At 40.4% G+C, this 27,926-nt stretch overlaps 1 protein-coding gene across 4 annotated transcripts; it reads right to left on the bottom strand.

Annotated features, from left to right (window-relative positions):
- Positions 1-4,225: 4,225 nt before the first annotated feature.
- Positions 4,226-12,839, bottom strand: dtx3l1 (deltex E3 ubiquitin ligase 3L1). 4 transcript variants are annotated; one of them, XM_046370544.1, is made up of 5 exons: positions 12,685-12,839; positions 11,530-11,612; positions 11,279-11,430; positions 9,578-9,789; positions 4,226-4,417 (listed from the first exon to the last, which is right to left on the bottom strand). In XM_046370544.1, exons 2-5 carry the CDS (start codon positions 11,609-11,611, stop codon positions 4,348-4,350), a joined length of 516 nt encoding a protein of 171 aa, XP_046226500.1. In that variant the 5' UTR covers position 11,612; positions 12,685-12,839; the 3' UTR covers positions 4,226-4,347. The 4 variants fall into 4 exon arrangements, with proteins under 4 accessions (XP_046226500.1, XP_046226502.1, XP_046226501.1 ...); XM_046370546.1 differs by having other exon boundaries at positions 11,540-11,612; XM_046370545.1 differs by having other exon boundaries at positions 11,530-11,655; positions 12,685-12,833.
- Positions 12,840-27,926: the final 15,087 nt, after the last annotated feature.

Genomic DNA, 27,926 nt, shown 5'->3' with positions numbered 1-27,926 from the left:
ACTATTGAGTTGTAGTAGTAGTGGGAATGAAGGAGTAGAATGCAGACACCCTCTCTATGTTAAAAAGTAGACTTAAAACCCTTCTTTTTGACAAAGCCTATAGTTAGGACTGTTCAGGCTCTGCCTGGACCAACCCCTAGTTATGCTGTTATAGGCTTAGATTGCTGGGGGGAGATCCTTAGACACTGAGCTTTCAGAGCTCAGAACTCATCATGTCCCATCACTGGTACAATACAACTCGCTCTCTCTCCCGGAGCTCTTGTGCTCCATCTTTTCTCAGCACTTCCGGAGCATGCTGCTGGATCCAGAATATCCTACCCCGCCCTTCTGAGGCCTGGTACCTCTGCTGCATCCTGAGTTCTCTATGGCCCGGTCTATTGCACTGACAGTGCTGCTGGATCCATAACCCTCTCCATGGCCCTGCCCGGATCCTGCTGCTCCTGCTGCTCCTGCTCTGCACTGTTCTCTCTATCCTCCCTGTCTCTCCTCTCTCCCGCTCCTTTTTTTCTCTATCTCCCCTTCTCCTTTCTCTCTCCATCTCCCTGTCGCTCTTCTCCCCTCTCTCCTGTCTCTCCTCTCCTGTCTCTCCCCCCCAGGCGGTCACAGCAGAAGGCTGTCTACACTGAGTCTGGTTCTGCTCGAGGTTTCTTCCTGTTAAAAGGAAGTTTTTCCTCGCCACTGTCGCCAAATGCTTACTCAGTGTGGGGTTTTGCCCTCGGACCTGTTTCTCTCTGATTTTGTTCTTTTTTTTTTTTTGAATGTGTTGTTTACACACCATAATACCTTCTGTATACTTCATTGTCATTATCATTATCTACATTTCGATACTTCTGGTATTATTACTGCTGCTATGCATCTCTGCTTGTGTGCTCCTTCTCTCACACCCCACCCCCTCTGCCTCTCTCCCTTGCTCTCTCTGTCGCTCTCCTGCTCTCTCTCTCTCTCTCTCTCTCTCTCTCTCTCAACCCAACCGGTCAAGGCAGATGGCCGCCCATCTTGAGCCGGGGTCTGCTCCGAGGTTTCTGCCTTCTAAAAGGCAGTTTTTCCTCGCCACTGTCGCCAAGTGCTTGCTCAAGGGGGAATGTTGGGCTCTCTCTATTTTACAATTTAATTAAAGAGTTTGGTCTAGACCTGCTCTAATTGGAAAGTGTCATGAGATAACTTTTGTTGTGAATTGGCGCTATATAAATAAACTGAATTGAATTGAATTGAATTAATATTTTTATAATAAATTATAAATTCTGTGGGATAGTCAGTTAAACACAGTACATTAGAAGCTGGTTACTAAAAGTGGTGATTATCTGCTTTAAGTAAAGTGAAAAAAGGTACTATTAATTCTATGCAAGAACACATCCTGGATGTAACAGCTTCCACTCTTCTGGAAAGATTTTCCTAGTAGTGTTTACCCCAAACCCTAACCTTAACCCTAAGTCTGTACCTTGAAACAATTCTTTTTTGCCCAGTTCAGTCCAGTTCAATTACAAAAATAAATATTGATGATTATACAACATCTTGCATTGTTCCTGCATAGATTTAAATCCCCCTCCACTGAAAACTGTGTTTTTGTTTTTGTTCAACAGTTGAATGTTTGAGTGTTGTACGCTATAAAGACAAAAACATTGGGCCACCCGACCGTTATACCAACAGGGACCTTAATGACGGGTGCAGTGGTGCAGTGGTTAGCAAGAGGGTTCCAAGTTTGAATCCCGGTCTGGGCCCTTCTATGTGGAGTTTGCATATTCTCCCTGTGCCTGCGTGGGTTTTCTCTGGATACTCCCCTTCCAATCCCAAAACATGCACATTGGGTTAATTGGCTACTCTACATTGGCCCTAGGTGTGAGTGTGAGAGTGTGTGGTTGTCTGCCTTTGTGTGTCAGCCCTGTGATTGACTGATACCCCGTCTCTCGCCCGTAGTCAGCTGGGATAGGCTCCGTGACCCTGATGGATAAGTGGTTTAGAAAATGGATGGATGGACTTTAATGACATTGCATTCTAAACACTTTGTAACAGCCTCCATTCTTCTCGGAAGGCTTTCCACTAGATTCTGGGAATTTCTGTTGGAATTTTTCTTCGCTGGAAGTAAGGGATCTAGTCCAAACCCTGAAAAACAGCCCCATGAGATGTGTCTTGATACATTTGTCTGTAAAGAGTATGTGCAGAGTCTAACACTGCAAGATTGTTTTCACATTAATTGCTGAAAGTGTAAATTTGATAATTGTGATATCATAAACAGTTCTGAAGTAAATACCGGTCCAATCATAACCAAGTATGATGTAGAAACTTAAAGCCACCAGTGCACATATAGTGAGAATGGAATTTACAGTAGGAGACATCTTGTATCCAGTGTTTCAACTTCTAAAATGTATTTGGTGTGTAATTATGCTTTTTTCATCAAAAATAATGTCAGACACACATTAACACTTATGTATGCTTTAATACACCTGTAAACATTTTTTTTTTTTTTAAAAAAATGTCTTTTTCACTTAACTTGAAGCAAACCATGGCCATGTATAGCAACAAGTCCTTAAAAATTATAATATACCGTTATCCTTGCAGTGGGATACCAGTAGTTTACCAGTACCTTTTAAGTCATTACAAGATGCTTCATATTGTACTATGATTACTGTTATGTTATACAAAAAGCATTTTTAGACATAGTGTTTTTTAAATATTTAGTTTTATTTATTTTTATTTTGCCACGAGATGAATGGGCAGCTGCACAAAGCAGGACCTCTTGGGACTTAGGAGGGTAGTCCGCTCAGCTGAGGAGCAACTCTACCCGACCTGCAGGACATTTACACCAAACGATGCAGGTCGAGAGCTGAGAAGATCCTCAGACAGCTCCATCACCCCTGACACTCACTCCTCTCCCTGCTGCCATCAGGCCGTTGGTTCCGCTGCCTGAGAACCAACACTGAGAGGATGAGGAAAAGCTTCTTCCCCCAGTCTTCTTCCTTCCGTCTGCTCAACAGTGAGCGTTAATCTGGACAATCCTACTCCCACCTGCACTAGATGTAAATACTGTACATGTAAATACTTCACATTACTGTAAATACTTTCACATTTTTAATTTTATTATTTTTTATAAGGTTTCTATTTTATAATATGTAATTTCACTCATTCTATTTTACTTATCTATTTTTTGGTAGCAGGGACAAAAAGAATTTCACTGCATATTGTACCGTGTATGATTGTGTGTGTAACAAATAAACCTATCTTGTATCTTGTATCTTCTTGTATCTTGAGATTAATTTTTGTTTGATTTCAAGGTTATTTACTTAGTTTTCTGTCGGTTTTTCTTTACTTCAGTATCAAATATTAAAGACATTAAAGTGGCAGTGCTCTGGTTGCTTGCAAGATTAAGAATTCTTGCATGGTTAATCAAGCATTGTATTCAATGCATCAATAACATCTCTGAAGAGATGTTTTACTGTATTCAGAATCAGAATCAGAATCAGAATTCCTTTATTTATCCCTGAAGGGAAATTCTTGTATTGCAAAATTATTTTCTAATATCACACAAATAATCTGTTCTGTAATCTGTAATTGTTCTATGAAAACAAAAATCTAAAAGAAAAACACATTGCAAGATTACTATGATTTCAAGGAACAATTAGAATCATTTTATATGGCATTTTTTTCACCCAATCCATGACTTTAAACCTGGTGTCTGCCATTACAAAATTTAAACAATAGGTCTTCTACAACAATGGATTGTCCAGTAAACATTCAGATTACATTGTTAGATGCACTGCTTAAAAATAAATGACATATTAAGCTCAACCATACAGTTATACAATACAGAAATACAATAATAACCTCCATTATATGACAACTTTATTTGTATAGCCCAGTTTTACAAGCAGTTTGTCTCAAAGGGCTTAACATAACATCAGCAACATCCTCTGCCCTTCGACCCTCACATCGACTAAGGAAAAACTCCCAGAAAAACCTTTAACAGGAAAAAATGGAAGAAACCTCAGGGTGAGCAACAGAGGAGGGATCCCTTACCCAGGACGGGCAGACGTGCAATGGATGTTGTACAGGCAGGAAAGCAGTTAACAACATGAGAATGACATTACTAAAAAGATAAGTAAAACAAAATCTCAACTGTTTAGTTTCACTTTTGATACCACCTCAATATGGTTTTAACATTTCACGAGACTGAAATTAGAATAATGAAATTGTAATGAACTGCTGTATCATTCATGTATTGTTTATGTGCTGTTGAAAATCACTATCCTATCAATTCTATTCAGTTCAATTGAGATATATCTAATATAATATAATATAATATATATCTAAAAAAATTTAATTTTTAAGTGTCTTCAGCTTGTGTGTTTGTTGTTACTCAATGCCTTTATCCCTCAGTAGCTTTCTCACAGTCTTCAGGTAGTCAGAGTCTGGATAGCCATCACTGAAACAACACAAGTTACAAGAAGACAGTAATTAGCACAATAGATTTCAGACTTCTCATGCCACCCTTTGAAGGCTGCTATGCATGTGCCCATCTGTTAAACTAACAGCTAAATGAGCCAAACAAAACCTTGTTACTGACTACACTTTTATGATCAGTCTATTCCAAGATGGAAAGACATCTCATGATCCTGTTGTTGATGATTCTGTACACCGCACAATGAGTTTGTTGAAAGCTGACTTCTACTACTACTAAATCAAAAAACAAGCAGACAAACAAAACAACAACAGCAAAAAAAATAAAAAAAAGCAGTGGTGAAATGCACTTGTCATGGCAGCTCACAACAACAGTGCGTTCAAGCACTCAAGCTGCATTCAATCTGTACAATACACAGCTATATACAAGTCCACATAAGGGAGGAAAAAAGTACTATACTATTGAGTTGTAGTAGTAGTGGGAATGAAGGAGTAGAATGCAGACACCCTCTCTATGTTAAAAAGTAGACTTAAATCCCTTCTTTTTGACAAAGCCTATAGTTAGGACTGTTCAGGCTCTGCCTGGACCAACCCCTAGTTATGCTGTTATAGGCTTAGATTGCTGGGGGGAGATCCTTAGACACTGAGCTTTCAGAGCTCAGAACTCATCATGTCCCATCACTGGTACAATACAACTCGCTCTCTCTCCCGGAGCTCTTGTGCTCCATCTTTTCTCAGCACTTCCGGAGCATGCTGCTGGATCCAGAATATCCTACCCCGCCCTTCTGAGGCCTGGTACCTCTGCTGCATCCTGAGTTCTCTATGGCCCGGTCTATTGCACTGACAGTGCTGCTGGATCCATAACCCTCTCCATGGCCCTGCCCGGATCCTGCTGCTCCTGCTGCTCCTGCTCTGCACTGTTCTCTCTATCCTCCCTGTCTCTCCTCTCTCCCGCTCCTTTTTTTCTCTATCTCCCCTTCTCCTTTCTCTCTCCATCTCCCTGTCGCTCTTCTCCCCTCTCTCCTGTCTCTCCTCTCCTGTCTCTCCCCCCCAGGCGGTCACAGCAGAAGGCTGTCTACACTGAGTCTGGTTCTGCTCGAGGTTTCTTCCTGTTAAAAGGAAGTTTTTCCTCGCCACTGTCGCCAAATGCTTACTCAGTGTGGGGTTTTGCCCTCGGACCTGTTTCTCTCTGATTTTGTTCTTTTTTTTTTTTTGAATGTGTTGTTTACACACCTGTAAGGTGTCTTGAGATAACTGCGTTATGAATTGACACTTTAAATACGTGGTCTCAGTGAAACACATAAGGCGGCACTCCCTGTACTCCCTCTGCAACCGGACCAGCGTCATAAGCTCGTCGGTCTTACTGGAAGATCAGAATCACCCCAACTCATCCTTTTCATAGGTCAGAGTAGAGGTACCATTGATAGCTACAAGCAGAGGTCAATGTCAGGTGGCTAAACCTAAATCAGCAGAGGTCCAGCCAATTGGTGTTAGTAGTCTCACAATTAGTGAAATGGAGCTCACCTGAATGCAGTGAATACATCTGATTATGGCATAAAGACACTTGTATCTACAGAGTCCATTCATCCATCCATTTTCTATACTGCTTATCTGTCAGGGTCACCGGGGGGGCTGGAACCTATCCCAGCTGACTATGGGCAAGAGGCGGGGTACACCCTGGACTGTTCGCCAGGCAATCGCAGAGCTGACACACAACCACACTCTCTCATATTCACACCTAGGGGTAATGTAGAGTAGCCAATTAACCTATGGTCCGTGGGCCAATTCCAGCCCATTAGTCCTTCTAATCCGGCCCGTTGAAGATTGGTACAGAATTACCTAAATCAATTCATATCATAATTATGACTGCATTCATTTGACCTTGTCCTGTTAGGCATGGTGATACATTGATTTCGCAGGGCCAGGGCTACTCTCTGTTAATACTCTGCTACTGGTCTGAACCCATCTGCAATAATGAGTGAGCCAGAGAAAAGAAAAGTTGACAGTGAGTGCCGAGTGTTTAATGGAATGTGTTTAAGGACTGGACAACCAAATATTTTTTCACTGAAGTCCGGTCAAAGATTGTATGTCTTATTTGCCAAGAAACTGTTGCGGTTTTAAAGGAATACATCAGCCATCACTTTTTCACCAAGCGTGCTAATTATGTTAACAACCAGTCAATGCAAAAACGGAAGGCTACAGATCAGAGGCTGGCAGCTAGTTTGCAGGCTCAGCAAAACACCTTTATCCGACAAACTGCCATCAGAGAATCAAGCACGAAGGCAAGTTATTTGTTGGCATTCAAATTAGCAAAGGCCAGCAAACCTTTCTCCAAAGGGGAGTTTCTCAAAGAGTACATAGTAGAGACAACAGATATCTTGTTCCCTGAGAGCAAAAAGAAATTTGAAAAAATTAGCTTATCACGCAGGACAGTGACCCACCGTGTCAAGCTAATTGACAAAGATTTAGTTAGCAAGCTAAACAAAAAAGCGAAGTCATTTATATTATATTTCCTGGCACTGGATGAAAGTAATGACATTAAGGACACCGCCCAGCTTTTAATTTTTATCAGAGGGATTAATGGGATTAATTAATAAATGAATTAACATCTTTTTGATAACGGAAGAGTTTTTGGCCATGGAATTCCCAAAGGGGAAAACACGGGGAGGGGACTTGTATGAAAAAGTGTCGGGGGTCATAAAGAGGCACAAGCTACTTTGGAGTGCGCATGCCAATGTTACCACAGATGGATCGCCAAATCTGACTTGAAAAAACGTCTGCTCAAAAGAATCCAGGAGAGGGTGAAACAGGACAACTCAAAGCAGGAGGTAATTTTCCTACAATGCATAATTCACCAGGAAGCAGTAAATCTGTATCACAGCTTGATCACGTAGTGAAGACAATTGTAAAACTCGTCAACTTTATTCAAGCAAGGGGACTTCAGCATTGTCAGTTTATTAAGTTTCTTGAAGAAACTAACGCTGATCACCAGGACTTGCTTTACGAATGTCCACTGGTTAAGTTTGGGGAAAGTATGTCAAGGGTGGGAGCTCAAACAGGAGATTATCTCATTCTTGGAGCTACTTGAGAAAGCTGACAATTTTCCACAACTGAGTGACACAGTTTGGCTTTGTGATTTGCTCATTCATGTGTGTCAGTATGTCCACAGATGAATGAGCTGAACCTGAAGCTCCAAGGGAAAGACCAGTTTGTGCATGAAATGCTCACAAACATCAGAGCCTTCAAAACCAAGCTAGCTTTATTTTCAAAGCAAATGTCAAATAAGTCATTCGTTCATTTCCCCACACTGGCTACGCTGAAAGAGGTGTAGAAAAATACAGGAAATCACTCAACAACTTTATGCTTCATTAAATGCAACCATCCATCCATTCATTTTCTATACCGCTTATCCGTCAGGGTCGCGGGGGAGCTGGAGCCTATCCCAGCTGACTACGGGCGAGAGGCGGGGTACACCCTGGACTGGTCCCCAGTCAATCGCAGGGCCAACACACAAAGACAGATAACCACACACTCTCGCACTCACACCTAGGGGCAATTTAGAGTAACCAATTAACCTAATGTGCATGTTTTTGGTATTGTGGGAGGAAGCCGGAGTACCCGGAGAAAACCCACACAGGGACAGGGAGAACATGCAAACTCCACACAGAAGGGCCCAGACCGGGATTCAAACCTGGAACCCTCTTGCTATGAGGCGACAGTGCTAACCACTGCACCACTGTGCCGCCCATTAAATGCAACCAAAATTTCCAAACCATCCAGAAGATGGCACAGAGGATGCTGGTGTTGTTTGACTCTATGTGTGTGAACAGACTTTTAGTGTGATGAACACCAACAAAGCACCCCACAGATCCCAGTTGAGTGGTGAACACCTCAGATCTGTTCTGAGAATTGCCACAACTAAACTAACAGCAGACTTACACAAGATTTCTGCCTTCCAAAGGGACGTTTTCCTTGCCACTGTCACCAAGTGCTTCCTCATGGGGGGCTTTGTTGGTTCTCCTTGTACTAAAAACTAAATTTAAGAGTTTCGTCTAGACATGCTCTAATTGGAAATTGTCATGAGACAGCTTTGTTGTGATTTGGTGCTATATATCCATCCATCCATTTTCTACACCGTTTATCCGTCAGGGTCATGGGGGGCTGGAGCCTATCCCAACTGACTACAGGCGAGAGGCACAGTACTCCCTGCTGCTACATGGCACCTCACTGTATACCAGTACTACTCTGCTGTGCAATAATACTGTTGTGCAAAAATACTACTCTGTTGTGCAATACTTGGACTTGTGCAATACTACTTGTCATGCAGTACCACTTTCACAAGTTGCTGTGCCTACTATGCACCTTGTGTTTAATCATAAAACTATAATTTTTTCCCAACTCTAATTTTTTTTCTTAGGTTTGCATATCTGTTTATATTTTTAGCTGTATGTATTGTTGTACATTTTAGAATCCTCATTCTATTTAACTACTCCGTGCACCTGTTGGCCTGCTCCGAACGACATCTCACTGTACTTGTATAGTGACAATAAAGACTTCTATTCTATTCTCTTCTATTCTATTCTATAACTGGACTGAAACAATTACGGTTTCCTTTGACTAAGATAAGACTAAAATTCCCTTAAATGTTTACGTAGTTACACCATACACTATGATAAAATCCTTTGCAGATCACCTCATTTAGAATCAAGACAGGTTTATTCTGCTCATCATTAGTTCCACTCTTATATCCATACATCCATCCATTTTGTATACTGTTTATCAGTGCAGGATCATGTGGGGGCTGGAGCGTATCCCAGCTGACAACAGATGAGAGGCGGGGCACAACCTGGACTGGTCATCAGTCAGTTACAGGACTGACAATCACACATGCTCACACACTCACGACAAAGAGCACTGTAGAGTAGCCAGTTAACCTGATGTGCATGTTTTTTGGAACTATTGCAGGCAGCCAGAGTATCTGGAGAAAACTCAAGCAGGCACAGGGAGAACATGCAAACTCAGCAGGGAAGGGCCCAGACCTGAACTTGAATCCAGAACCCTCTTGCTGTGATGAGACAGTGCTAGCCACCACACCACTGTGTCACCCTGTTCTTCAGTCAAATTATATTTATACAATATTGCCTTAATAGTTCCCAGTGGAAGGTTGTTGTTATACTATACTCACTGTGTGCTCCCTCCATCCGGTTGAGTTTTCAGGGGAATAAAACTTGGAGTGATTATGTCCTCTCCATCTTCATTGGTAGCAATGGTAAACAGAAGCTGCTGCTTGAAGGCCTTGTCCAACAGCTTGAGAACCTTCCTACCCTCACGGTTGTCAGGCAGGTAAGCACAGAGCCTCAGGCCTGCATAAGACTGGCCAGGGTGAGGGTGTTTCTCCTGCAGCAAGATAAGTTTCAGTGAAACAGTGAACAACCCTGCCTCTCACAAACTCTCACACTCTCTACGTGCTTTGGCTCATACATCTGAAGAAAACAATTGCCTTTGACCTTTGACCTTGAAAGAAAAATTGCTTCCTCAGTAAAGTTTGCTGCAAATGTTTTGCTTCAATACAGAGGTGTGATGTGTTTGTACCACAAGGAATGAGCTCAGGGTGGATGGTTTATGTCCTGTTTCATGCTATGTTTCACACAATCATTCACTAAGCCAGGAATTTTAATTTCTTTAGCATACCCACACAGTATACTGTATATCAATACCAAAATGCTTCTAGAACTACAATATAGCTAAATGCTTTGAGTTACCCAAACAGAACCATACTATCCTTAATCATGCTTAATCAAGCTGGGGAAAGGAAAGAGGGGGAAAGAAAAGGAGTACAAATGAACAACGCTGGCACTGAACTGAATTTTTGCAAATTAATCAGTACAAGCATCACTTCAAAATATTAATAAAAATGTAAACCCAACAGCAATACAAATGAAGAAGAATATAAGTTTAGTCAGTTTTTTTAGATTGTTTAGGAGGGGAAGTTGTAAAAATCATCCAGTATGTTCCTACATCACCAACATTTTAGGTAGTCACACAGATGAGGAGTGCTAGAAACTAAATAATAGGGAGAAATTACTCTTCATGTTACCCTCAACGGTAGGACTATTTTTGTAGCAGCGGTAGCTAAGAGAGGTAGTTGAAGCGGTTGCAGTCACAGTAATGCAAAAAATGTGCAAAACTTTTAATCTTGACTGATCTTTTAGAGGTACGAGTGGTTTCACTTGAAGACATTCAAGAAAGGTTTCTTCCTTGCAGGAAACACACAGCATGAAATCTGTCCTGTTTGAATTTTGAGCAGTTCTCCTGTAGCTTTGCTAACCAGAAAAACCAGATCATCAGCTTCTTTCATACAAAGAATGCTTTCATAATAAGCTGGGCTCTTTCAGTTTCCTTTTTCAAATTTGAATACCAGAAGTATTTGTACCTTAAATCAAGCTGTTTCCTGATCCAATTTGTAAGGAGCTGACATTTGTTCAGTGAAAATTATTCCTCTGAATACATATTATGTCGTACTTAAACAATACACACCAATATATACAACAACACAACAATACAACAATATAACAATATACACCAAACAAATAAACAGACACACGCTCAAAGAGAGCATACAGAAAATGAGATGTTTCAGTCTAGCTGCCTAGTTGTGCATCTTTTTAGTTTCTGCACCAAATCAATTTTTCTGTCATCCACAAATGTTGAAATGCACATAAAAAAATGTTCCTGTGTTAAAATTTGTGATATGAAATAATCCTCATCTTGGCAGTGAGTTCCACAGAATTCTTGGAAATCTGCATATGCACATTAACTGTAAGATATTTGATAGATATTCAGTGCTTTAAGTATAGATGCACAGTATAGTTTTAGCCATGCTTACAGTCTGTATTCCATCTGGAAATATGTAGTTGAGCTGCAGGGTGTTGTCATCAGGGAATCCTGGCAGGTCTCTGTGGAGGATCACCCAGGTCATCTGGCCCTCTGGCTGGAAGCCATTCGGTGCTCTGTACATTTCATTCACCCCTTCATTAGCTGCACAGACAGCAGGACAGTTTCGGTCAAATTATCTGGAGGAGAATCATGTAAAGCTAGACAGACACAGAAAATTAGATGTGTATGTGGAAGGAGAACCTTGTTGTACCAGTGATGGAGGACCCTGTCCATTCAGATAGCGGTTGCAGTGCAATTTGTCGCTGCTCTGCCCAGAGCCCATACTGGGAAGCAACAGGCAAACACAGAGATGGAAAAAGGTTATTGCTGAGGACACAAAAATGAACACTGTTAATTTAGCATAAAGTGCAGTACTTATTTTACTCCAAAAGTTCAGTCATCTATTCATGCATGTAGTACTGCTCCATCTATGAAAACAGTTGTCTAATGTTATTCTGGAGAGAAAATTTACTGACTATCCTTGCAGAGCTCTTCTAGCAAAGAATTTTGTGACAAATGTAGTATTACTTGTAGTGAAGTTATTTTAGTTGCATAAATGCAAACTAACAAAGGAGGAAAACAGGACACGAAAAAAATTGAAAGAAATTAACCTGTCATCAGAGCAGAGTGTCAGAGTTACAATCCTGTCTACCATGTAACAACCTCTAATATTTTAAGACCTTTGATTATTGCACAGCAGCAGATGCAGAAATCACACACATTTTCTTCAGGAAATACAGGAAATAGTTCCTTCTGGCCTGGGAACTTGGGAGAACACAACCAACTAAGATATAATTTTATCATAAACTAAGACACACAGCCCCGGAATAGAAGTACAAGAAGTGTTTCATTTGTGTTAGATCAAACAGTAAATCTAAGTTACAAATTAAATATTATATTTCCTTCATTTTGTTGCTTACATTTTCCATCCTTGTAATTCATAGTAATTAAACTGTATCAAGTAATGTTAGTAAATACAAGTTTAATAGTCTATTTCAAAGAATTCAGACTTACTCTCAGCTGCTGAAGCACATGAAATGGATGTTTTTAATTGGTTGGTTGGATTTTTTCCAGTAATCATGAAATGGACTTATTGTAGGTGAGAGCGGAAATCAGATTTGTCAACATAATAATGCATAATGCTGCACCATCATTGGCTATCTGCAATCAATTCTAAAGCTGGCTGATGTTCATTATCTGATTAAAATTAACTGTTGAGAAAGACATAGTCAAGAAGTAGCCTATTCTCATAATTGAGATGGGACTTATAAGTCCTGAAGCTACAATAGCTGAATGCACTATGAAATCTGATCCTGAACTAATTATTCAGTAACCTGTTGTTCCTGTCACCAGTACCTGTTCAAATGGTCCTCTTTTCCCACACCTAGGGGAAGTTTTCTCCTTCTCTTCTACCTCTCTTCTATGCAGTCCTTGAATTCAGATGTTTGCTCAGCTAATGAGGAGACGAGAAAGAGACAGACGCATACAGACAACATTAGGCAGAGAGATGGGTGTGACCAGTGACTGTTGAATGATCAGTTCAACTGGTGTAGCAGCTTTGTCAGGGACTATGGTATGTTTGCATGTGTGTGTGTGTGTGCACGTGTGGATGTGTATTCCTATAGTTGTGGGGACAAAAATCTGTTCACACAGTCACATTGTGAAGACCCACCTACCCACCTTACTCCCACCTTAGCTGTGGGGACAAAATGTGAGTCCCCACAACATAAATCATTAAAAGGTAGGGTGAAGACTTGATGTTAGGGTTACAGTAGGTTTAAATAAGGACAAGACAAGACAAGACAAGACAACTTTATTTGTATAGCCCATTTTTACAAGCAGTTTGTCTCAAAGGGCTTAACATAACATCAGCAACATCCTCTGCCCTTCGACCCTCACATCGACTAAGGAAAAACTCCCAGAAAAACCCTTAACAGGAAAAAATGGAAGAAACCTCAGGGTGAGCAACAGAGGAGGGATCCCTCACCCAGGACGGGCAGACGTGCAATGGATGTTGTACAGGCAGGAAAGCAGTTAACAACATGAGAATGACATTACTAAAAAGACAAGTAAAACAAAATCTCAACTGTTTAGTTTCACTTTTGCTACCACCTCAATATGGTTTTAACATTTCACGAGACTGAAATTGTAATAATGAAATTATAATGAACTGCTGTATCATTCGTGTATTTTTTATGTGCTGTTGAAAATCACTATCCTATCAATTCTATTCAGTTCAATTTCGGCCCGTAGGGAGAACCACCCCGCCGATAGTCGGTGCACAGAAGAATGACAGGCAGATGTCAACAGTAGACATTGGGTTGGTCATAGAGCCGGCTACAGTTCAACTTGAAGATCTGGATGGAGAGATACCTGCAGAAAGATATATATATAGAGAGAGAGAGAGAAAGTGAGGGAGAGACACAAGACTACGAGGAGAACTGGACACAGTTAGTGACATAAAATAAGGAATTGTATGTTAATCTGATTGGGGGAGAGGATAGAAGAGGAGAAGGAGGAGGGGAAACTGCTTGGTGGATCATGTTTGTGTCCCCCGGCAGCATAGGCCTATAGCAGCTTAGATATGATAGAGATTTAAAGATTAACAGTTAGTCAGACCTATTCTACCTGTGGCTGTATATCATGAGGTGAGTATAACTATGCCTACCAGCCCTACACACTTTGTTCGAGGCTAACTATACGCTTTACTAAACAGAAAGGTTTTAAGTTTAGTCTTAAAAGTGGAGGTGGTGTCTGCCTGTCGAACCCAGATTGGCAACTGGTTCCACAGCAGGGGTACCTGATAGCTAAAGGCTCGTCCTCCCATTCTACTTTTATGAACTCTGGGAACTGCAAGTAAACCTGCACTCTGTGATCTGAGTGATCTATTGGGAATATATGGGACTATCCTGCAGGTATGATGGGGCTAGTCCATTTAGGGCCTTATATGTAAGTAGGAGAATTTTTAAGTCTATTCTGAATTTTACCGGAAGCCAGTGAAGAGAAGCTAAGATGGAGGAGATATGATCCCTTTTACTGATTCCTGTTAAAACTCTAGCTGCTGCATTCTGGATCAGCTGCATGCTATTAATGGAGTAATTTGGACATCCTGACAATAGTGAGTTGCAGTAGTCCAGCCTAGAAGTAACGAAAGCATGGACAAGTTTTTCAGCATCACTCTGAGAGAGGACACTCCTAATCTTAGCAATATTACGGAGGTGAAAGAAGGCGGTCTTAGAGGTCTGTTTAATGTGATAGATAAATGACACGTCCTGATCAAAGATAAGGCAGAGGTTCCTCGCAGTCGTACTGGGGGCCAAAGTGATGCCGTCCAGAGAGACAATATTATCAGCTATTCTAGGTCTCATTTTAAGTAAAGTTTAGGACGTCAGGATTGTGCCTCTCCTAGTATTTTTCCACTCTCCTCCCGCCTTGACCTCTTTATATGTGTATATGTGTATGTGTGTGTGTGTGTGTGTGTGTGTGTGTGTGTGTGTGTGTGTGGTTTCCCTTCACCAATCCAAAGTGAAGTTGGGCAGTCCTGCTGTGCATCTGTCCTGAGTTCTCTGCAATCAACTCCACTCTGAGCTCAGCCTTCTTAAGATTGTATTTCACCTTCATCATCAGACTGTTCCTGTGCTTATGCAGTACAGTATCAGCTTCATTTTGTGTCTGGATTTCTGTATCATGTTGGAAAACAATACCTTTTTGTCTTTTTGTGCTCAGGTTCACCAGTTTGTGTCTGCCTGTCTGTTCAGCTCAGTCTCAGCCCTCGTTTAACCAACCTTTGTTCATAGAGACCGCGTGCACTCACCTGCTGCCCCATCGATTTGGACTGAAATAGAAGAACTTTTGATAACTATTGTAAAAACTCTGTTTTTGTGGAATCATTCTTGTAGCCTATTTAAAATCTTTTATTTAACTTTGACCTTGGTTTCAAGTGTCTGTTTTTGGGGTCTCATTTTGAATTAGGATTAGGCAAGTAATGTTTGTTAGGTGGTGGTTAAGCCACCAGGAAATAAATCACTTGTCTCCACAAGTTATGGAAACACAACTGTGTGTGTGTGTGTGTGTGTGTGTGAAACTTTTGTAATCATTGTTTTTGTAGAGCTCAGTGATAGATAGATAGATAGATAGATAGATAGATAGATAGATAGATAGATAGATATACTTTATTGGTCCCAGGCCGGGAAATTGCAGTGCAGCAGCAGCAATACACACAACAAGCTAAACAAAATGTTAAAAATAGCAAAATAAAAAGTGGCATATATAAAATATATATACAAGGCAATATAAAAAGTATATATACAACAGTAAACAGTGTAATGTAGTGCAATAGGCAGGGATGGGCTAAAAGACACATCGAACGAATGTTTCATGCCTGATATCTGTGTGAAAGATCAAATGGAAAACTTGCTTGCAGACTGTTTTAAATGTTAAATGTTATAGGTTCTAACCTTAAACAAAGAACTATAACAGTAATTAAATGTGCATGCAGCACTGAGCAGGCCTGTGCCTGTGTATGTCAGGGTGTAAGGCCATTGTGGCCACCTGTCAGCAGGTGGTACTGTGAGCATAAGTTGATATTGGTACATCAGTGTACTGAGGTTTGCGGTCTGATCTAAGACCTGAAGTAAACCCAATAACAACAACTTCCTGGTTCATGGTGATGCATGGAAATTGGCCGTGCATCCACATCCCATGAATAATCATCATTAAGTTCTTAAAGCTTTTCACGAAACCTCATAAACTTCATAATAAATGATCATCTAGGTCTCAAGGATCTGGTCAACCTGCTAGGAATAGTACAGTCACAAAGAGAGCTTGATACTTCCTGTTGCCAGTAGGGGGCACTATGACTGATGCAAAACATTCACATGTACATGTCTTCAGACAGGGCATGGTTGTGCAGTGGTTAGAGCTGTCACCTCAGGTTCCAGGTTCGAATCCCAGTCTGGGCCCTTCTATGTGGAGTTTGCATGTTCTCTCTGTGCCGCTCTGTGCCACCGGGTACTCCGGCTTCCTCCCACAATACCAAAAACATGCACATTAGATGCACGTGAGAGTGTGTGGTTGGGTGTACCCCGCCTCTTGGCCATAGTCAGCTGGGATAGGCTCCAGCTCCCCCGCGACCCTGGCGGATAAGCGGTTTAGAACATGGATGGATGTCTTCAGACATCCACTGTCATCAAATACGTAAAGTTTGGGTCCAGTTGGACAAACAACATGTCAGGTATAAGAATGCCCCGTTTTTTGTCATCAACAATATCAAAATTCACCACAAGTGCCACAAGAAATATGTTTAACCAAATATCACAATCTTCTCTCTCATGCACACAAAGGTTTTGAGGCTATACTGACCAAATGTTGTGTGGTTCTGATCAATCTACTAGGTGTAGTAACGCAAAGTATACAGCATGCAACTTCCAGTTGCCATTAGGTGGCGCTATGGTCTCAGCAAATATCATTACATTCTTGTACTCAGACCAGAAGGATAATCATAAGTCTAAAGTCTGAGCCAGATTGGACTCTGCATGATGGAGTTATACAAAACTTCCTGTTTTTTGGCGAAAAAATGGTGGGCTTCAAATTTTGACACCCTGTAATGACCTAGGCATGCAACGAAAAGCAAAGCTTTCAATGGCTTTTGATTCTTAAGGTCTTCTTTTGAGGTATTTCTACTTTACTTCAGTATTTCCATTTTATACTTTATGCTTCTATTCTACTACATTTTGGAGGCAAATATTGCCCCTTTAAGTGCATTACATTTATTTGATAACTGTAGTTGCCTAAGTAAAAAACTCAAGCATCCATTGTTGAGGTGGCTGTCAAGAGCTGTGGTCAGAAGGTCATCAGTGAATGTCATGGCAGCAACCAAAGAACCTGCTGGTGGACACTGGTGACGAAGGAACCTGTCAAGCTGAAGAAGGAGGTCTTTCACGCCTGGCTGACGGAGGTATCTCCTGGAGCAGCAGACAGGTACTGGAAGACCAGGCAGGCTGAATCTTCAGTGGTTGCTGAAGCAAAACCACGTGTGGGTGGGGTTTTCACTGTTCTCAAGGAAGTTCTGATAAGCATATGATTACTCAGAATAGGAAGGCAGGCTTGGGCTCAGGTATGTACATCCTGGGGGGAGACTTGGGATATTCTAGGGCATGGAAGAAGCACTTTGAGGAGCTCCTGAACTTGACTAACATGTCCTCTGTGGAGGAGGCAGTCTGAAGTCTTGGGAAAGCCTTATCCGTATACCTGGCCCTGAAAGACAGAACTTTATTAATCCTGAAGGAAATTCTTGTGCCAGAGGTTGCTTAAAAGAGCACATTACAGAATACTATTTACAAGTTAAAGACAAATTAAATTGCAAAACAAATTGCTAAGACACATATCCCATGCAATGATTCCAGTTATTATGGAAAATACTAGTAAAAGTGATAAGATGGTTGGAGTACAAAATGCTAAATATGAGGTAAGTGACTAAAACTAGTGCCTAGCACAATAACAGCATTTCTACAAAATAACAAGAAACAAAGATAAAATTGCACAAAAGTGTGAATTGACATTGCATGTAATATTGTGAAATCATTGCGACTCAGCATCAGGTACCTGAGATAACCAGGAAGGCCCTCAGAGGGAAGGTACCAGGGGTTGTTTAAGATTCACCCTAGGATACTGAAGGCTCTTGGGCTGTCTTGGCTCACATGCTAAAAAGAGTGTGAGATGGACAGACGGTTTAGTGTGGCATCAATGGAATGCACCCGCTGCACTGAACTGTTGTAGTAAAGAGGGTGCTGAGCCGGAAGGCCAAGCTCTCAATTTACCTGTTGATCTATGTTTCAGCCCTCACCTTTGTTATGAGCTTTGGATAGTGACTGAAAGAATGAAATCAAGGATACACAGTGGACAAAATGAGTTTTCTCTATAGTGAAATTGGGCTCAGTCTCAAAGAATGCGTGAAAAACTCGGACATTCAGTGTGAGCTCCAAAGGGTGCCTCCCTTTGGAGGTTTTCCAGGCAGATCCAACCAAGAGGAGACCCCTTGGTAGACCCAGAATTCGCTGGATGCATTACATATCCTATCTAGCCCTGAAACACCTTGGAATCCCTGGGAGGAACTGGTATTTGTCATTTAATAAAAAATAAATACACCTATTAATAATAATAGGTTTACTTCTTTACCTGAGGAAGACCACAAGTGGTTGAAATAATTCTATTCATATACACATCAAATAAGAAAAAGAAAAAGACAGAAGTTTTTACAATGAATACTTTTGTGCTCTAACTCTCTCAAGTAGTAATCTTGATAACTATTTTTACTTTTGCACGAGTACTTGTTTTTGCAAAGTAACAATTGTTTTACTCTACTCTGTGACTTTATTATTGGGCACAGTTATGCTGAAAGAGAAAAGGACCTTGCCCAAACTGTTGGCACAAAGTATGAAGCACGGCATTGTTCAAAATGTCTTGGCATGCTGAAGCATTAAGATTCACTTCACTGGAAGGCTAGCCCAACCGCTGAAAAACAGGCCTGGGTGTGGATACTTTTGTTATACAGTGTATCTATCCACTGCTTTATTTTTTTTAAAGATGACAAGAAAAACAACACAATATTTAAAATGTGAAGGGGGAAATACAGAGCAGATACAGAAAAAGAAATTAGAATCAGCTTTCAAGGAGAAGAAACTCAGCTTTCTTTTCCCCCATATGTGTGAAGGTGAGATCACTGAAAAGTGAAAGAAGAAAACTGTTTCAATCACATCCTCTCAGGCTTGAAGACAAAGTTTAGTTTCATCTAATAAAATTAGTGTTGTGGGGGCTTCTTTCAATGAGAGCAAAAGCTTGATACTCTATCATGGTAAATGGCACAATTAGCTGCAGAGCTGCTGTCAGATATCACTGGTATCCACAGTGAGAAATTGGGTTAACCACAAAATAAATGGACAGCCTTGTGCTCCCAACTCCCACAGAGACCCCCTTCTGCCTCTCTATTATCTCCCATTTACTCTGCTGTTACCTTTTTCACTTAACAAACCAGAGTCTGCTCCTCAGTTATTGGGTAATTTGACTTTCTCCCATGTGTCTGTTTGCTAATTAAATGTGGTGTACACTGTTTGGAGAATGTCACATTTGATTATTCTTTCAGCAAGGAAGTGGGAAGCCATTTAATTTTCACAGACTTTCTTCTGCTACACCACTAACCCTGACCTTGCTAACATGTTGCCACAGTTAAGCATGCATGTATGATCTATGGTAAAGGGTGTTCATGAGTCCTAAAACATCTACCTGGCCAAAAAAGAACCCCTGACCATCTTCCCAAACCTGAGGTAAATTCATCTATTCAATCAGTTATCAGTCACCACCTGGATTACCCACAGTACCCTGGTCCTCTTGGTCATGTGTTCCAACAAATTTCTGACCATGTTCATTGAGAGGGAAGCTTCAGAGTAATGCCTAGTAACTGTTAAAATGTGATTTATTGAAGTGAGAACTGAATATAGATGAGAACACAAATGAGCATGAGTTGATTTTGTTTTAATATTTTAGTCCTCCTGTGCACATAACCATACTTTTCACATGACTTAGCAACTGCTTTTCACAGGACACTATAAAACAAGAAGACAGATTTGCACTATTTGGAAAGTGTCATGCGATAAACTGCTCCTATTAATAATTATACTTCTATATTATTATTATTATCATTACCAGCACCATTATTATTATAATTAGAGCAGTTATTATTATTAGCTATAGTTCCATTATTTCTATTATTATTGTTTTTCCTATGCATCTTTTTTGTTGTGTCCTCATCTGTACTAGACCTCATCTGTTAAGACCAGACTTAAAACCTTACCTTAATACATATAAGGCCCTAAATGGACTAGCCCCATCATACCTGCAGGATCTAATAGTCCCATATATTCCCAATAGATCACTCAGATCACAGAGTGCAGGTTTACTTGCAGTTCCCAGAGTTCATAAAAGTAGAACGGCAGCACGAGCCTTTAGCTATCAGGCACCCCTGCTGTGGAACTTGTTGCCAATCTGGGTTCGACAGGCAGACACCACCTCCACTTTTAAGACTAAACTTAAAACCTTTCTGTTTAGTAAAGTATATAGTTAGCCTCAAACAAAGTGTGTAGGGCTGGTAGGCATAGTTACACTCACCTCATGATATACAGCCACAGGTAGAATAGGTCTGACTAACTGTTAATCTTTAAATCTCTATCATAGCTAAGCTGCTATAGGCCTATGCTGCCGGGGGACACAAACATGATCCACCGAGCAGTTCCCCCTCCTCCTTTTCCTCTTCTTCCTCTTCCATGCTCTCCCCTCGTCAGATTAACATACAATTCATTATTTTATGTCACTAACTGTGTGTCCAGTCCTCCTCGTAGTTTTGTGTCTCTCCCTCCCTTTCTCTCTGTATCTTTCTGCAGGTATCTCTCCATCCAGAACTGCAACTGGCCCTATGACCAACCCAATGTCTACTGTTGACATCTGCCTGTCTTTCTTCTGTGCACCGACTGTCGGCGGGGTGGTTCTCCCAATTGAATTGAATTGATAGGATAGTGGTTTTCAACAGAACATGAAAAATACATGAATGATACAGCATTTCATTATAATTTCATTATTATAATTTCAATTTCAATTGCAATTTATTAAAATTGAACTGAACAGTCTTGTGAAATGTTGAAATCATATTGAAGTGGTATGGAAAGTGAAACTGAACGGATGAATGACATGAAAATTTAAAATTTTTATGAGTTGAGATTTTGTTTTATTTGTCTTTTTAGTAATGTTGTTCTCATGTCGTTAACTGCTTTCCTGCCTGTACAACATCCATTGCACGTCTGCCCGTCCTGGGTGAGGGATCCCTCCTCTGTTGTTCACCCTGAGGTTTCTTCCATTTTTTCCTGTTAAAGGTTTTTCTGGGAGTTTTTCCTTAGTCGATGTGAGGGTCGAAGGGCAGAGGAGGAAAGTTAAGAAAAGGAGGAAAGTTAAGAAAAGGGCCTAATGCCCATGTATGGGGCTGACACATGCCCATAGCATCCAATGATATTAGATTGGGTGTGTTTATACCTTATATGGATCCTTTAATAAGGACTTAGGAGCATGATTTGTTACATACAGCTACAGCTCAGTGCTCAGTCAGTGCTATTATACGCATGCTCACTTGAGCCCTGAATGCAATCATGTGCATGCTCACTTGAGCCATCAGCTTTTCTGAGAGGCCTCCATTACAGTTGTCATTGTTTTCTTTTTATTAATGCAAGTTTTCATATCGATTACATATACTGGTCTATTCTGTGACATAGAGTTTAATACTGAATAGATTCTGGTATATTTCATAATATTCCATATAATATTTAATACTCTCCAATATAACTTATAGTATAGTAATATAGTATGTTATTTAAAGGATGAACCACAATATCTTTTTCTGCTTGTCTCCCTGTCTCTCTCTATTTCTATTTTGCTCTCTTAACACAGGCTGTCAAGACAAATGGACCACCAACCTAAATACCTATGAAAAGAATTCATCCCCTTTGATGTTGTGGGAGGAGTTTTCATTTTCATTTTATTGAGTCTGTGTGGGTAGGTCTCAATCAGGCTTACACATCTGAACACTGCACTTTTACTCCATTCTTCTTTGCAAAACTGTTCTGTCAGGTTGCACATGGATTGGGTGTGAACACCTCTTGCCAAATCCAGCCACTTCAGAACATTCACCTTAATTCACCTTCGGCAGTCCTAATACAAGTCCTGTGCAGCTTTCTCAGTATGCTTTGGGTCATTGTCTTGCTGAACCGAGTTGTAGTTCTTTTGCAGACTGAATTACATTGTCTTCCAGGATTTCCCTATATTTTTCCTGTCATTTTATCCTTTACCTTTACAGGCCTTCCAGGGCCTGCTGCTGAAAAGCATCCCCACAGGATGAGAGATACATGTTACCATGCTTGGATTTATTTGTGTGCACAAGATAAGTGCATATGGAGAGACACCACAATGGATCAGCCTTATTTATCAGGGTTGAATACTTTTCACAGGCACTGCATAGCCTAGGTCTGCTATACAACAGACTTCTCATGGGGAAATGTTCGCAAGATTATATTAGAGAGTATGATTTAGATCTACTCTATCTGGAATATGTTATGAGAACTTTGTTGTGGTTTGGTAGTATATAAATATTGTTGTGTTTGTTTGATTGTTAAAGATTTAAGCTGCTTAGGGTTTTAGACAAACAACAGAATGCAAACATTCAGGTTTTTGTGTAATTCACAAAATTCACATAAATGAACACCAGCAATAGAACCAAAAGAACAACATAATAACAGTAACTGAATGTGTTTGAAGAAAATCATAGAAATCAAAAATGTCCTGTAAGTAAAAACTTACAGTCCAATGCAAAATCACAGCGACAACAGCTGAATTCAATTATCTCTCTTGTATCTCTCTCTCTCTTTCTCTCTGTCTCTCTATGTATATATGTGTGTATATATATATATGTGTGTGTGTGTGTGTGTGTGTGTGTGTATATGACACATATATTTCCTATATATATATCCACATACATGCAACATATATTCTGCATATATTTGGATATATGTTCATATATCCCTGAATGAAAACGAGGACAAGGGCCTCCTCTTCCTCTGATAATCCACCAACAGCTCCTTGGTCTTGCTTATGTTCAGGTGGTTGTTGCTGCAATATGTGGTGAAGTTGTCTATCAGATCTCTGTACTCCTCTTCATTGTCTCTGCTGATACATATGACAATGGCAAAGTTGTAACAGAAGTCTGAGATGTAAATTGTGAAGAGGAATGGTGCCAGAACTGTTCCTTGGAGAGCACCTGTGTTATTCAGCACAACCTCAGAGCTGCAGCCATCCACTCTGACATACTGCGACCCGGTTGTCCATAAACCAGCACACTGTGGTGGGGTGCAGTTGCATTTCCAGTAGTTTCTCTCTCAGAAGCCCAGGCTTGATGATGTTGAAGGCGCTGGATAAGATGAAGAACATGATTCTCACAGTGTTATCATGTTTCTCCAGGTATGCAAAATGGAGTGTGTCCAGTAAAGGTGAAAGCAGGGTCCTCAGGTGTCTCAGAACCAGTCTCTCAAAGACATGATGACATGCAAAATGATAAAGCAAAAGAGATTAGCACCATGGCATGACTCTGAGATCTGCAAATTAAAACAAAAACAAATGTTCGAATCTCGAACCAGAAATAGTTCGATATGTTTCTTTTTTGTGCATTTCTTCTCAGGAGCATCTGTGACCATCACTTCTGCTGCAGCTACTGCCTCATCATCATCTTGCTTCATTTTATTTTAGTTTGTTTAAATGCACTATATTGAGTTATAAGCCACAGTTGCTGGCTTGTTGAATAATTAGAAATTTTCTTTGTCACTCTGATGCATATAGTTTGATGACGGACTGTCGGCCTGAAGTAAAGTTGGCCTGGAGTTAAGTTAAAGCCACAGAGTGCCCACGTCATGCAACTTTTCCTTTTTAGTTTTAGTAAAACAAAGACAGCATAGATTAAAGATGTAAATCCTGGCTCTGGTTATTCTCTTCGTGTTGCTTAGCATCAGGTGCCTGGTAGGCTAGGCAGGAATCACAGGAAGCGGTAAAAAAAAAAAAACACGCCCGGAAAAAAACAAATATGGGATTGGAATCATCTGGCGGGCCAATGACAATTGTTTGCATAAATATACATATAAATAGCCCGGTTGCTGCCTGTGCCCCACAGAATACCAGAGCAGCCTATTCCTCAGCATTAATTGAAGAAAACAGCCCCAGGTTTCTTTTCAGCACTGTAGCCAGACTGACATAGCGCTATCAAGACTTGCATTCCTGTAAACCTCAGTAGTAATGAGTTTATGGCCTTCTTCAGTGATAAAATGTTACTCATTCAAGACAAAATTAATCACCTCCTAACCTCAATTGGTACTGACCTACTGTGAAACACAGAAACAGCTGTAGGACCAGATAATTTTTTTTTGTGCTTTTGTCACATTGACTGTCACCAACTAAACTCACTGAACCAACAATGTGCCTCTTAGAGCCCATCCCAACTAAGCTGCTCAAAGAAGTTTCATCCCTACTTAGTCTTTCTCTACTAGATATGACAAATCTGTCTCTAATAACAGGCTATGTACCAGTAGTCCTTTAAAGTGGCTGTAATCTAACTCTCCTTAAAAAGCCAACTCTTGATCTGAAGGTTTTGGGCAATGATAGTCTGATATCTAACCTTCCCTTTCTTATATCCTCGAGGAAGCAGTCGCTAATCAGCTACGTAACGTTCTACATAATAGTTTATTTGAGGGTTTCCAGTCTGGTTTTAGAACTCATTGTAGCACTGAGATGGCTCTGGTCAAAGTCACAAATTGCTTTCTACTTGTATCAGATGAGGGTCTTGTCTTTGTACTTGTAAGATGTAACGCAGCATTTGACAACACTGACCCTTATATATTATTACACAGTGGAACACTTAACTGGCATTAAAGGAACTGTATTAAACTGGTTTCAGTCTTATTTATAAGATCAAACTCAGTTCATTCATGTTAATGATGAATCCTCCAAATACATAAAAGTGAGTCACAGAGTTCCCCAAGGTTCTGTGCTCAGACCAATATTTTTCACCTTATATGTGCTCCTCACTCCATACATTTTCATTGTTATGCAGATGACATGTAACTATATTTGTCAGTGAAATCAGATGAAGTCCATCAGCCAACCAAATTTCAGGCATGTCTTATAGACATAAAAACCTAGATGACTGGCAATTTTCTACTCCTGAACTCAGACAAAACTAAAGTTATTGTGCTGGGCACTAAACATCTTAAAAACAAATTATCTAGTGATATAGCTGTCATGGATGGCATTACCTTGGCATCCAGTTATTTTTGATCAGGATAAGTCCTTTAACTCACACATGGCCCAAATTTCAAGGACTGGCTTACTTCACCTTCACAACATTGCAAAAATTAGGCACACTCGGTCTCAAAAAGATGCAGAAAAACTAGTGCATTACCTCCAGACTGGACTGTTGCAAGTCCCTGTTACCAGGCTGTCTCAACCAACTAATCCAGAATGGTGCTGCATGTGTACTGACAAAACTCATTGTAATGAGGGTCATCTTCATTACTAATGTTCCTAGTATTTCTTCTCATTTTGTGGTATTGGAACGAAAAGTATAGAGGAAATAAAAGCATGACATGTTTTCTTCATGTATTAAAAAGCGATATGGAAGGTGCTTCTCAGTTGGGGTAGAATTGAGCCCTAACTCCAAAGATAGGAGACAAGACAAACTTAGTGTGGCTAATTGAACATGTGGTCTTAGTAATTGTAATCCAGTGCTCTAAAATAAATAACACATAAAATAATCAATAAAAATGCTAATCCTGTATTAAAAAGGTAAATATAAGTGGTAAATGTGATAATTAATAATGAAGAAAATACTGGTTTGAATTACCGGATATCATCGTACATCTGATGCAGGTGTGGCCAATCAGGTGAGATGCTACTTTTGAGAGCGGCAGATGAACTACCTGAAACAAACCCAAACGAACTGTTGATGATTTTGAACCAGATGAATTATGGGGTGCCGTTTGTGAAGCAGCTCACGCTGAAAATAACAGCAACATTTTGTCACATTTAGCTTCAAACGATGTTTAAAAAACCGGTATGAATTTTTGAGGGTCACTTTTTTGCACATTTACAACAATATTTGTCAACTTAGAGATATTTTAAATAGTTGAACTCATGAACTCATGAGCTGAAAAACAACAAGGTGTGTAAATGTGAGTTCAAGATTAGATAGCTGATAGTATTCCAGTGCCGGGCCGGATCTTCGGCGTATCGGCATGACTGAGTGTCTGTTGTGAGTTTAGCGTGCACGCCAGCCAGAGCTGTAGTGGGTGTGCGTGTGAGTGAATGACTGAGTGAGACTGAACAGAGAGTCGCAGGAAGAATGATCTGAAGTGTTCATGTTTCAGCTACAAAAACCCACCGAACTGATCCAAAACCATGTCACCATTGACTGCGGAAAAAAGAAAAGAGTGCGCACTCTTCAGCCAGATTTATCTAGCATTTCTCTGAATCCAGTAGAGGTGCAGCTTTCTTAGTGTTAAATATTTCTGCATTGCCACTGGCTTGATGTATTATATATCAGACATAACATACTTTTTTCTCCAGGAGGCACCTGAGAAACTCTCCGATAGTGACTTTGAAAGTCCTGTGTGCCGGAGAAGAAGAGGTGGGTCTGGGAATTTGAAATGTTGTTTGCAACAGGTTGTAGGTAGTAGGCAGTAAACAGTTATTTTCTTACAGCAATTGGTTTATCAGTTATTTATAACATTTTTTATCTGTCCTAATTCTGCTCATCCCAAAATTCAGATATGGGTTATTAGAAATGCTAAGTACTTTGGCACTGTGCTATGGTTGCCCACTCCTCAGGGATGGGTTAAATGCAGAGGACAAATTTTACTGTACTGAATTGTATGTGTGATTAATAAAGTTACCAAAACCCTTGTCCTTGACAACTCCGTAATTGCTGCTTTATTTACTGCAAAAGTTAAGTCCACACTTTAGGAATGTAGCCCTGATTTTCCACTTGCTGATAGCAATTTACAAACTTTAACCAATGAAAGCAGACACTCCTCTGCTGTCATCTACAGTTGCTCACTGAGCACAGCCTTATCATGGGTCTATGTATATGGAGGGGGCACAGTAATATAGATTCTACATTCTGGGTTCCCGCGGATCCTTAACAAGTTTTAAATTGAATTTGCCATTCTTAAAACAAGGCCTTAACTGGCATTAAAATGTCTTAAATCAATGTTTCAGAGGTCTTAAAAATGTTAACACATGATACGTAAGATTTTAGGATTGTAATCAGTCTCAAATCTCAAAGTAGTGGTAGGAAGTTGTGGCCTCCACACCTTACATAATGCTTGCAAAGGTGGCTTCATCATGTGGCAACTGGACAAGGTTCTGAGGGCCATGCACACACTCTTCCATAACGCACCTGCAAGAAGGGAGGACTTCACAGTTCTTACCAAAACCACACAATTTTCCATCCATTCTGTGGCCACCGGTGGCTTGAGAACCTACCAGCTGTGGAGAGCGCTTTAGAGGTATGGCCTTCAGTGACCATGTACGTGGATGCAGTCAGGACCAAGAGGCTACCAAATCCAGGAACCTCATCTTTTGAGACCCTTGAGACAGCACAGAAAGATCTTCTCGTCATGGCAAAATTTCACTTCTCCATGTCTGTCATCAGGACCTTCAGCCCCTTCCTGACCACATACCAGACAGATGAGCCAATGATGCCATTCCTTGTGAACAATTTGGAAGAACTGATGATGGTAATTATATTCTACTACTGAGCATTTGTATTTCTGATTTTATACATATATTATATATGACAATTACATCATGTTGAAAAAATCTGAAAGAAGAAAGCAAAGAAGCAGAGCAGTTTTGGCATACTGACATACTGTCAGGTCAATATGGTTGTAATTTTTTGGGTTACATTTTTAGCTTTCCTGTTCAGTGTATTTTGAGGCATTTCGTTAAGAGGGAGGTCCTTC

The sequence above is a fragment of the Scatophagus argus genome, chromosome 18 (genome assembly GCF_020382885.2).
Source record: "Scatophagus argus isolate fScaArg1 chromosome 18, fScaArg1.pri, whole genome shotgun sequence".
NCBI classification, from domain to species: Eukaryota; Metazoa; Chordata; class Actinopteri; family Scatophagidae; genus Scatophagus; species Scatophagus argus.
Note: the sequence above shows the minus strand (reverse complement) of the source record. Positions and strands in the feature narration are given on the sequence as shown.